This window comes from Entelurus aequoreus, linkage group LG22, assembly GCF_033978785.1.
Source record: "Entelurus aequoreus isolate RoL-2023_Sb linkage group LG22, RoL_Eaeq_v1.1, whole genome shotgun sequence".
NCBI classification, from domain to species: domain Eukaryota; kingdom Metazoa; phylum Chordata; class Actinopteri; order Syngnathiformes; family Syngnathidae; genus Entelurus; species Entelurus aequoreus.
This window is the reverse complement of record NC_084752.1, coordinates 6466169-6479003: the sequence shown is the minus strand read 5'-3', so window position 1 is coordinate 6479003 and position 12835 is coordinate 6466169. Positions and strand designations below refer to the sequence as shown.

Sequence of the window (12835 nt, the reverse complement as noted above, 5' to 3'; positions counted from 1 at the left end):
AGAGATTTACTGTAAGCGTTAAATAAAAAAATACAATAATAATTTGACTTGTTTTTAACATTTTAATGACTTAGTCCCCGAGAGCCCTGAAGGTTAAAAAAACCCAAAAACAAATCCATATATTTTGTTATGGTTTGAAAATGAAAAATATCAAAATGGCCCCCGCATGCTTGAATTTTTCTGTGTGCGGCCCTCAGTGGAAAAAGTTTGGACACCCCTGTAATACAGTCATCACACAAGATAATCATCAGAGTATATACATTGAATTATTGACATTATTTACAATCATTTCACTGATTGCTTGGAGGAAAAAAAAAGTTTTAGTCAAGTGTGCCTAATAAGGCAGGCAGGAAGTGCATACTTTGGTCTAAGTGAGGTAAGTGTAATTAAAAATGACCTTTATTTGAATAATATCACTTAGGGATTCAAAATCCACTGTTTTGATACATTTATTTCAATAATATCACATAGGAATTACAAATCCACAGTTTTGACACATAACACGTTTGCATAAGTGTCCATTCCTCACTGTCATGTCCATAGAAAACGCGTGACGTGACCGCTCCAACATGGTGGCCGATACTGTACGTGTAACGCTGCCCTTCCGGTAGTAGCAGCTCGAGCGCTTTGGGGGCACCTTGTCCGTCCGCCGCTGTCGGGGGCGAGCAAGTGCGTGAGCGAGCGAGCGAGTGAGTGAGCGCGGGAGCGCGCCCGCCCGCGTCTGCTCTGCTGTTGCTGCCCTTTGATCCCCGCATTAGTGCGAGTTAGTCGGGGGCTCCGAGGAGACGCAAGGCGGGCGATAGTGCGAGTTAGTCGGGGGGGGGGCTCCTTGGAGACGCAAGGCGGGCGTTAAGTGTTAAATAGTCGGGGGGGGGGGCTCAGAGAAGACGCAAGGCGGGCGTTAAGTGTGAGATAGTCGGGGGGCTCCGAGGAGACACAAGGCGGGTGTTAGTGTGAGTTAGTCGCGGGCTCCGAGGAGACACAAGGCGGGCAAAGCACGGCGAGCAAGCGGCGCTGGTGCCTCCTCCTCCGCCTGCCCGGGCTCCCCTTTATCCCCCCTCCTCCCCGTCGCCCAACGCTCCACTTTGAAGACAACCGGCAACCAGGTGCACGACCGCCGCCGCCGCCGTTTTCGAGATCCTAGCGGCCGCCGTCCAGCTCCCGGGGTCTCCTGAGATGGGGAGCGAGCCTCCTGCCTTGGTCGGCCCGCAGCAGGACGAGGAGAGAATGTGATTAAAAACAACAAGGAGGAGGAAAATGCCCAGGAGGAAGCAGGAGCAACCCAAGCGTCTGCCTGCACGTAAGTCGTCTTTTCCTACCGCCATTCCCGCTCTACTTGTGGAGGTGAAAGAGGTGAAAGAGACAAAAGGCTGCTGCCTTTTTTTTTGTGTGTTGTTTTGCGGGTCGGAGCGAGGCAGCCATGTTGTTAGCATAGCGTCGTATTATTAGGCTATTACTCCAAAAAAAAAAAAAAAAGAAGCTTTCTCAAAAAGGTTGTCTACTTGGTAACAATGTGTGTCGTCTCCGCCGCCGGGGGTGTTGTTCCCCCACTCCCACCCCCCGCTAACATGTCCGCCACCGCTGCCTCTTGTCGGGGAGGAGCTGGTGAAGTGTGGCCGGAATACAGTGAGGGGTCAGCCGGATCAGAGGAGCCAGAGTGGGGCTGCCCTGCTGCTCCAGTGCTCCCTCTTAGCATTAGCATTAGCTCAACTTCGCTCCTCGCCACTCTTTTGATCAGGCATCTTTTTTTCCCTACTTTTCCATGTTATTTTTATTTAGCCCTTCCGAGTGCTGTCTGTGAAGAAATGTGGCCGTGGTGGTCACCTGAAGTTCAGGTTCTCCCCTCCTCCTCCCCCTCCTCCTCCTCTGCTTGCCTTTGCAGCCATTCATTGCAGACAGACTGCGATCAATACGGCGGTCAGACCAACGTGCTGCAGTACCTACCTTTTTTTTTTCCTTTTTTTTTTTAAACATCTTTTTTTTGCTGCCAGCTGGCTTTTTGTTTTGTTTTTATGTTGACCCTCCAGAATAAACGGACGTTTGAATCCTTTCATCGGTGCAGGGAATTGAGGGGGCAAAGCTGCAGTACCACACTCTGGCCGCTAGGGGATTGCTGGTGTTTGCAATGATAAGTGAAGGAATGATTGTCTTTCATGTTCCCTTAGTCATGTCTCTATGCAAATGTGTGGGATCGTTGAGTGATGCATCCGCCATTATGCCTCGGTCTTCTGCTAGAATCCCCACATAAGCGATCTGCCATTAGAACCAATGTTGGAATTGCTGCTGATTTGTCAACACCAACATTTCAATGGGGCGGTATAGCTCGGTTGGTAGAGTGGCCGTGCCAGCAACTTGAGGGTTCCAGGTTCGATCCCCGCTTCCGCCATCCTAGTCCCTGCCGTTGTGTCCTTGGGCAAGACACTTTACCCACCTGCTCCCAGTGCCACCCACACTGGTTTAAATGTAACTTAGATATTGGGTTTCACTATGTAAAGCGCTTTGAGTCACTAGAGAAAAAGCGCTATATAAATATAATTCACTTCACAATGCTTATGCAGATATATAAAGCTGCAGTCTGACTCATGATGTAAACGTTTTTTATACCGCTTGTCCCGTTCGGGGCCTCGGGGGGGAGCCTATCTCGGCTGCGTTCGGGCAGAAGGCGGGGTACACCCTGGACAAGTCGCCACCTCATCGCAGGGCCAACACAAATAGATAGACAACATTCACACACTAGAACCAATTTAGTAAACCCCGGTGGTAATTTGCTTCCGTCGACCACCCATACAGTGAAACCTTGATTTACCAACGTAATTGGTTCGTAAATTGAAAGGTGTGTATAGTGAAACATAGTTCCCCAAAAGAAACAATGTAAACATGTCTAATTGGTTCTCACCTCGACAAAAGTCCCTGTTTTAGTAAAATAATGTACACTTCGAAGACACTATATTGTGTATGTCCATCCATCCATTTTCTACCGCTTGTCCCTTTCGGGGCTGCGGGGGGTGCTGGAGCCTATCTCAGCTGCATTCGAACGGAAGGCGGGGTACACCCTGGACAAGTCGCCACCTCATCACAGGGGCCAACACAGATAGACAGACGACATTCACACACTAGAGTAGGGCTGGGCTATATGGCCTTTTTTTAATATCTCGATATTTTTAGGCCATATCGCGATATTTTGCCTTAGCCTTGAATGAACGTTTGATGCATATAATCACAGCAGTATGATGATTCTATGTGTCTACATTAAAACATTGTTGTTCATACTACATTAATATATGCTCATTTTAAACTTTCATGCAGAGAAGGAAATCACAACTAAGTCAATTTACCAAAAGTGTATTTATTAAACAGTTATTAAGCAGTGGCACAAACATTCATGTCATTTCCAAAACAGAAAGTGCAAGATTGTCAGAGACATTTTAAAAGAAGCTATCAGTGCACTTTTGTGCATGATGTCACTAAGATGACATATCAAAACAACACTTAATTAATGTGCACTTTTTGTACAGAACGCCACTACAATAGTTTAAAACAATTAAAGTGCACTTTTGTGCATGATGTCACACAAGATATTTCAATAACTGTCAAATAAAAATGAGCTGCATAATAGGAAATCAAATGGAGTATGTCCTTCGCTATGTGGTAGCTTCCTGCGGACGTTATCTCCTTATGTCGTGGACTATTTTTTTCATACTGTGTTGATCTGGAAATGGTTGCCTTTGCATTTTGTTGGTGTGGCACCGAACAGAGATGTTGACATGCAGAGTAAGCACTCTTCATTCTCTAGCAGGTGACTTTTCAAATGATGCTACATTAGCAGTAATGCTACTTTTTCTAGCAACGCTTTTGCCCCACACTTGACAAATTACGGTTGTCTGTTCGAAGTCTTCCCACTTGAAGCCAAACCACCACCAGACGATGGACTCCCTGCTGCTTTTCTTGGGAATTAATTCTTCCTTCATTTGTTACCAGATTTGCACCTTCTTTCTCTCGCATTAGCACTCGCACCACAGCTAACGTTACCCATGCTGCTACCTCTCTGCTCCGCGAGGGCGTACACGTATGTAAGAAGGTGCGCTTGTTTTACGTCTCTGTGAGAAGTAAAGACTAGAAAGAGTGATAAGAGCCTGTAGTGTAATGCCCGCAGCTAAAAGCAACTGCGTGAGAACGTATACTCGAATATCACGATATAGTCATTTTCTATATCGCACAGAGACAAACCCGCGATATATCCAGTATATCGATATATCGCCCAGCCCTACACTAGGGCCAATTTAGTAAACCCCGGTGGTAATTTGCTTCCATCGACCACCCATACAGTGAAACCTCGATTTACCAACGTAATTGGTTCGTAAATCGAAATGTTTGTATAGTGAAACATAGTTCCCCATAAAAAACAATGTAAACATGTCTAATTGGTTCTCACCTCGACAAAAGTTCCTATTTTAGTAAAATAATGTACACTTCGAAGACACTATATTGTGTATGTCCATCCATACATTTTCTACAGCTTGTCCCTTTCGGGGTCGCGGGGGGTGCTGGAGCCTATCTCAGCTGCATTCGGGGGGAAGGCGGGGTACACCCTGGACAAGTCGCCACCTCATCACAGGGCCAACACAGATAGACAGTACGTACCGTAAAATTCCAGACTGCACGTCGCTATTTTTTTCCTGTGCTTTGAACCCTGCAGCTTATAAAACGCACCGTTAGTACTTATTTTTCTTATCAGCCTGACCCAAGCCTAAGGTTGATGTATTGAATGATATTTGTGATGAACGCATGGTTAATATCGTTTGACAATGTTGTAAACTATAATTAGGTTAGAAATACTTATTGAATAGGATTCAAATCATTAGTAAGATTTCTAATTCAGTGTTAGTTTATGAGTGGGCCCCAGGCCCTCTGTAGTGGAAAAGTTTGGCACTGAGATAAAAAAAAAAATGAAGAGCCCCTGATCTGATGGAAATGTTTTTTTGAAAATCTGGTGGTCATTTGCTTTCGTCGACCACCCTACCGGCAACTATATGATACAGTGAAACCTTGATTTACAAACTTAATTGGTTTGTGAATCGAAACGTTTGTGTAGTGAAGCATAGTTCCCCATAAGAAACAATGTAAACATGACTAATTGGTTCTCACCTCGACAAAAGTCCATATTTTAATAAAATAATGTACACTTCGAATACACTATATTGTGTATGTATGTACCATAAATTCCAGACTGTAAATCGCTATTTTTTTTTTCCTATGCTTTGCGTCCCGCGGCTTATAAAACGGTGCAGCTGATTAGTACTAGTAATTATTTTTCTTATCAGGCTGAGCTAAGCCCAGGAAGAATAGTCTCCACTGCAGTGTAGACAAATGGGGATCCTTAATAAACTAAACTAAACTAAGCCTAAGGTTTATGTGTTAAATAATATTTGTGATGAACACATGGTTAATATAATTTGGCAATGTTGTAAAGATAGATAGATAGTACTTTATTGATTCCTTCAGGAGAGTTCCCTCAGGAAAATTTAAATTAATTAAATATTAATGAATAATTATAATAATTAATCAATAAATTAAACCAGGGGTGTCAAACTTGTTTTCATCGAGGGCCACATCGCAGTCAAGGGCCGCTTGTAACAGTGCTCACATTAAATAAAATGACAAAACTTTTCTTCTACATACAAAAAGTGCAACATTAAACAGTTTCAAGTCAACTCAGCCTCAGATTAACTTTTCTTTGTCCCCCCCAGCCTTTAACCCTGGTGACTTTCACTCAATGTTCATGTTTTTTGCCAGAAAAATCAGTTTATCCACATTGTCTGCAGAAAGAGCTGACCTGCTTGCAGTTACAATGTCTCCAGCTGTGGAAAATAGCCTTTCACTGGGCACGGAGTAGCAGGTATGGCGAGGTAGTGCCTGGCTAACTTGGCAGTAAGAGGATATGTGGGCTCATTGTTCTTCCACCATAGAAGTGGGTCAAAATCTAGTTTTTAATGCAATATGGTCTTAAATCTGCTGCTATAAAAACCACCAACGGCATTTGATATTGCTTTAGCCCTGCCTGACTCGCCGAGGAGAGGCTGCTTGAATGCGGTGTTTGCACCACGCTCGTCTTTCTCTTCGTTGAAGCGATGTTCACTTGGGGGTGGTGCTGCTTCAAACGGGTTAGCATGTCTGACGTGTTGCCAGAAGCATACCCTAAATAAGCCTGTTGAACAATGTCAGAGGTAAATAAAGCTGCTGGATGCTAACCAGGTGTGATATTTGTCACTGCAGTTCCACAGTGGTTGTGGTCGCAATGATTACTTTAGGAATGATTATCTCTTGTTGCTAACTGAAACGGAAATATATGCCATGACGGCTCATATAAGCTGTTTTTGACCACACTGTCATTTATTAGCAACATAACCAATGTTGCAATGGTGACGAGGAGCAAACTGCTAAGTCGGCATCAATACAGCCGATGTAAGCAAGTGTAACCTGCACAAGTCTCACACAACCAACTTTCCGAAGTGCATGCAGAGGTACACAAGTCTGCTATTTGTTGACCTACTCTTGATACTTCAAATACAGCTGCTGTTAATGTCTTCTTTTCAAACCACTCATTTGACACTCCCGTAGTTAATTGCTTTTGTTATGGACTTGCTGCTCGCGTGTTTCTACTTATGAATGTTAATGTTAGTTTGTCTTTGAACACTGCAGTGATTTGTGGAGGAAAGCTGCAGTTACACGTGCTGGTCACTAGGGGATTGCTCGCGGTCGCCATGATTAGGGAAGGAATGAATCTTTTTCGCCCCGGAAAAGGGTGGAGTGCCATCTCCGGGTTGGGGAGGAGACCCTGCCCCAAGTGGAGGAGTTCAAGTACCTCGGAGTCTTGTTTACGAGTGGGGGAAGAGTGGATCGTGAGATCGACAGGTGCGGCGTCTTCAGTAATGCGGACGCTGTATCGATCCGTTGTGGTGAAGAAGGAGCTGAGCCGGAAGGCAAAGCTCTCAATTTACCGGTCGATCTACGTTCCCATCCTCACCTATGGTCATGAGCTTTGGGTTATGACCGAAAGGACAAGATCACGGGTACAAGCGGCCGAAATGAGTTTCCTCCGCCGGGTGGCGGTGCTCTCCCTTAGAGGTAGGGTGAGAAGCTCTGTCATCCGGGGGAGCTCAAAGTAAAGCCGCTGCTCGTCCATTTTGAGAGGAGCCAGATGAGGTGCAGTGTTTCCCATAAACTGCCAAGATACCTGTGGCGGTGGGGGCGTGGCTATGGGCGTGGTCACCATGACATCGAGTAATTTGCATAATTTACTACAATGATTTGATTTTCTCTAAAAAGGCTCAAAAATTGTATACTTACTAATTAATAACAGTTTTGTTTTAAACGTCCATCCATCCATCCATTTTACAATATAATTACAACACTTTATGTACATATTTATATACAGATTTGAACAATAAGTTATTCACTGAAATATATTTATTAATTGTGGTTCTTACAAAAAATATATCTTATAAAATATAAAAGCTAAAATGTCTCTCAAAGCTCTGCCCCTTTAATTAGTGCATACTAAATAATTTAACTTTAGCCTACTACTACAACCATATTATTTACCAGCAACATAAAGTGAAACAGAGGCAGAGGTGTCCTGCCACAGTCAGTAACAAATAAACAGAAAACAGTAGTGGTGGTAGATAGACACAGAGCTTCATCAAACATCTGATCCACTGAACAAAGAGCTCCAAAAATCTTGAACTTTACACTGCCATCAGTTTTACTCCCTACACTTAACCATGTGTTTCCTACTGCCTGCAGACTTTGCACCCTTTGTTATATACACATGTTGTGTTTCTAATATAAATACATTTAATAAAGTCAAATACAAGAGCTAGACGAAGTGGCTGGGGAGAGGGAAGTCTGAGCTTCTCTGCTTAGGCTGCTGCCCCCGCGACCCGACCTCGGATAAGCGGAAGCAGATGGATGGATGGATGAATCTTTTTCTTGTCTCTCTTTCCCCCTCCACATGTGATATGAGTCATGTTGGTAGCAGGTTGAGTGATTCATCCGCCATCATGTCTCAATGCAAGCATCTTTCTTAAATGTCACATGATGCCAGCTGTTCCGCTAGCGTCATCACCGTTTTTATTTTGACCTTCTTGGGTTGTTGCTGCTGTCGCACAAGCGTAAAAATAAGCTAACCCCTATTCATCGCAGACAGCAAGGTAGGATGCAAGCCGCTCTGCATGAAGACTAAAAGCAGCTCCGCTCAGGGTGTACATGTCACTCTTCCTCTTCTGTTATTGCTGACTTAGCCATGTTGTACTGAGCAGCCAGGACAAGACACCTGACCGACTGTGTGGCTAATATGCACAAGAGACCACCGTTAAAACACCGGTGGTCGTCCCTGTAAGACAGAAACAGCTTTTACCTTGTTGTGTACATTCTGTCGTAATTCTTTTTGACATACTTGTACTGAGCAGCCAGGACATGTCTCATCACTCTGTCATTCAATTTCTGGTTCGATGATTTTTCTTTTTGCTGTCACTGGTAGAGTTGTGTGGGGACTAGGATTGTACGGTATACCGGTACTACTATAGTACTGCGATACTAATGAATCATATTACATGTAAGTACTATGACGCCTCTAAAGAGTATCCCCCGCCCGGGCATGACGGCGTGTCATGGTGACATTGCTGGTTTTACGAGCAGAGGAGCATGTCCGGCAGTGCACAATCACAGAGTACTTACAAGCAGACAATGTAGACAGAAAAAGGAGAGTGGACTCATTTTGGCTTAAAAAGTAAAGATAAAGGTGAAGTTATAACACTGAAACGCCCTCAGGAAGAGGTGCTTTAAGACATGGCTAGCTAGCTAGCGGCTAATGTCCAGCCGCAGTCGGCAGTGTTTTAGCTACTTCTAAATCACTAATCCTCGCATCCATGGCGACAAATAAAGTACGTTTCTTACAAGTATCATTATCACTGCAGGACGAGAAATGGTTAAACATGTTTCACTACACACCGTAGCTCACCGGTGTCACAAAGTAAACAAATGCCATGGGTGGATCTACACCTGACATCCACTGTAATGATACCAAGTACACTAGCGTATCTAGTCGATACTACTATGATTATATCGATATTTTTTAGCATCACAAAATCTTTTTTTCACTTAAAAAAATGTATATTATGTTTATAAACTCAGTAAATACGTCCCTGGACACATGAGAACTTACATTATGACCAATGTATGATCCTGTAACTACTTGGTATCGGATCGATACCCAAATTTGTGGTATCGTCCAATACTAATGTAAAGTATCAGACAGAATAATAATAAGTGATTATTACATTTTAACAGAAGTGTAGATAGAACATGTTAAAACAGAAAATAAACAAATATTAACAGTAAATGAACAAGTAGATTAATAATGAATTTTTACAGCTTGTCCTTTATAATTTTGACAAAATAATAGGTAGATAAATGACACAATATGTTACTGCATATGTCAGCAGACTAATTAGGAGCCTTTGTTTGTTTATTTACTACTAAAAGATGAGTTGTCTAGTATGTTCACTGTTTTATTTAAGGACACAATTGCAATAATAAACATGTTTAATGCACCCTAAGATCTTTTGTTAAAATAAAGCCATAAATGCCATTTTTTGTGGTCCCCTTTATTAAGAAAAGTATCAAAGTATTGAAATATATTTTGGTACCGGGACAACCCTAGTGGGGACTCACATGAGATGTCATCCTTTCAATGCGCACTGGGCTAAAGTCACACGATACATCCTAAAGATGCATCCTTGTTTTTGCCATAAATATTTGAATTGTATGATCCGGTGGATCCCCTGTTTAGTTTCAACACGCCGCTCAGGTGCGTCACCTCAGCTTGAACTTGCAGACAGGCTGCTGTCGTTGGACGTGAAGGCGCCACGCGTGTGCAAATGAGATATTTGGCCAGCGCGCTGATGTGCAGCTAAAAGAGCAAAGTAAGGCCTGTTTCCACACATGCATTGGCGGGACTGTGTTGTCATTTCACACGTGCTGCAGACAACGCTAGGTTGTCCTTGTCTGACTAGTTCTCACCTACTGAAGAATAACAACAAAAAAGAAAAGGGAAGGGGGTTAGGGGGGATGCCTGGGTATGACAACAGCACAAAACAGCTGTCGAACTACGTTTGTTACTACATAGTTTCATTTTTGTGCAACAGTTGAGACGTGGACCATTATCCACCTGTTTTTGTAGTTTAACATTAATATTGCTGCCCTAATGACCCGTGTTTTTGTGTGTTGTGTTACAAAAACAACCGACCTGCAACATGTTTATTTATAGACTAGGACGCTATGGCAAATCATTTTGTTGTTAGTTTTTATTCATTTTGTAGTGTATTGATACAATTTCACCTACTCTGTTAAAGGGGAACTGCCCTTTTTTGGGGAGTTTTGTCTATTTGCAATCTTTACGTTAGACAAGACACATATGTTTATCTTTTTTTTAGTGCACTTTTACTCTTAAATAAACATGAGCTAACAATAGAACCAATGGGAGTCTCTATTCAGCCTATAAAGTGCTACGAATAACATAAAAAAAAACAACCTCATCAACATTTTGTATACATGCTGTATATAAAATATGTGTAATGTAGGGGTGTAACGGTACACAAAAATTTCGGTTCGGTACGTGCTTCGGTTTAGAGGTCACGGTTCGGTTCATTTACGATACAGTAAAAAAACCACAAAATATACACTACCGTTCAAAAGTTTGGGGTCACCCAAACAATTTTGTGGAATAGCCTTCATTTCGAAGAACAAGAATAGACTGTCGAGTTTCAGATGAAAGTTCTCTTCTTCTGGCCATTTTGAGCGTTTAATTGACCCCACAAATGTGATGCTCCAGAAACTCAATCTGCTCAAAGGAAGGTCAGTTTTGTAGCTTCTGTAACGAGCTAAACTGTTTTCAGATGTGTGAACATGATTGCACAAGGGTTTTCTAATCATCAATTAGCCTTCTGAGCCAATGAGCAAACAAATTGTACCATTAGAACACTGGAGTGATAGTTGCTGGAAATGGGCCTCTATACACCTATGTAGATATTGCACCAAAAACCAGACATTTGCAGTTAGAATAGTCATTTACCACATTAGCAATGTATAGAGTGTATTTCTTTAAAGTTAAGACTAGTTTAAAGTTATCTTCATTGAAAAGTACAGTGCTTTTCCTTCAAAAATAAGGACATTTCAATGTGACCCTAAACTTTTGAACGGTAGTGTACATTTTTGGGTTATTTATTTACCAATTTTGCAAAATCTTCCACCAAAAATATTTTTCTTAGTGGAATATTTGATGTGAAGTAATCGAAACCTTGGATAGGTCAATAATTCATAATAACATTGATTTTGATTCAATATTATGTTTTGAGCAATGACAGTTTGAAAGAAAAAAAAACACCTTCGTTTTATTAGTCGACATTGCAACTTTTTCTAAATTACATTTAACCTTTAAGCTTTTTTATTTCACTTTTGTTAAGTTTTTGTTTATTTTAATAGTACTTTTAGAATGTGCCGTGGGCCTTTAAAACATTAGCTGTGGGCCGCAAATGGCCTCCGGGGCACACTTTTGACACCCCTGCTATAGATAATAAAAAATGAAATCTGATAAATCTATGGATAAAAAGCAGAGCCTGGCGACGCATGCGCGTTTATCATAACTCTCTCTCTCTCTCTCTGTCTCTGCCCCTCCCTCACCAATGCTGCTGTGCACACAATTTGTTTTGTTTTTAACCCCTTCTTAACCCTGAAAATACATTGAAAATACACGCAACCCTAACTCAAAATGCCGGACATTTGAGGCACTTAAGAAACTCCGCCCTGACAGCTCCGCAAAAGAGGACATGTCCGGTGAAAAGAGGACGTATGGTCAGTCTATCGTAGCCCGTTAGCTGCTAGCATGCCGTGTGTTGTGCCTCGGTGTGCATTGTTTACACAACGTGCGTTACGCTACTTAATATGTCCGTGTGGAAACTCGCTCGGTACACCTCCGAACCAAACCGGAACCCCCGTACCGAAACAGTTCAATACAAATACACGTACCGTTACACCCCTAGTGTAATGTAATAACAGGCATATTCAGAATAACATGTAATATTTACATATTTTGCTCATTTTAAGCATACGACGGCCGTATTAATTTCACAGACGCATCACGTTTGCTTTTCCCTTCAACAAGAACACTACTACTAATCACGGCAGACTTCATGAGAAACAACAAATACTACTTTGGGACAAATTATGACCCAGAACCTAAATATAAGGAGGATGAGCTACATGTTTTAGAAGCTGTGTGCCAACAGATCCAGCTTTAGTGAAACACAAATCTCATGTAGCAGTATTGCAAAGTGCTAAACAAGACATACAAACCATGGACATAATAAAACAATCACTTACTGTACAATGTCTGCTCTCATGAGGATGCCGACTGATGGGATGTTTACAGTTTTCTGTTTAGATGAAGAATTAATCATCATCCTCATGCAGGTTCAAAAAAGTTTGTCTTTCTACGGATCTAAGTTTGATGTCAAAGTTAACCAACTTCTTGGTTTATGGCAACAACCTTCTACTATATAAGTGAGAAGCATGATTTACAATGTAGAATCCACTTTCACCCGCTCAGAGGCGATGCAGCAGCTCAGTATGTCAATATATCAGCATAAGCTGAGTAAGTCTCTTGTGATCACAGCGCCATTAAAATAGTTTGTCTGTGTGTGTGCTTATAATAACAGAATTGGTAATACTTGGTTAATATTTAGGTCAAATCAAGTAAATAGAGTAATGCTGGCTCTTT

At 42.2% G+C, this 12835-nt stretch overlaps 1 protein-coding gene across 1 annotated transcript in view; it reads left to right on the top strand.

Annotated features, from left to right (window-relative positions):
* The first annotated feature begins 850 nt into the window (after positions 1–850).
* The window catches only part of LOC133639872 (zinc finger protein 827-like), a 233438-nt gene continuing 221453 nt past the window's right edge, over positions 851–12835 (top strand). Inside the window, exon 1 of the mRNA XM_062033537.1 lies at positions 851–1300. Within this exon, the coding sequence (XP_061889521.1) occupies positions 1258–1300 (43 nt within the window). The 5' untranslated portion in view covers positions 851–1257. The remainder of the gene's footprint in view (positions 1301–12835) is intronic.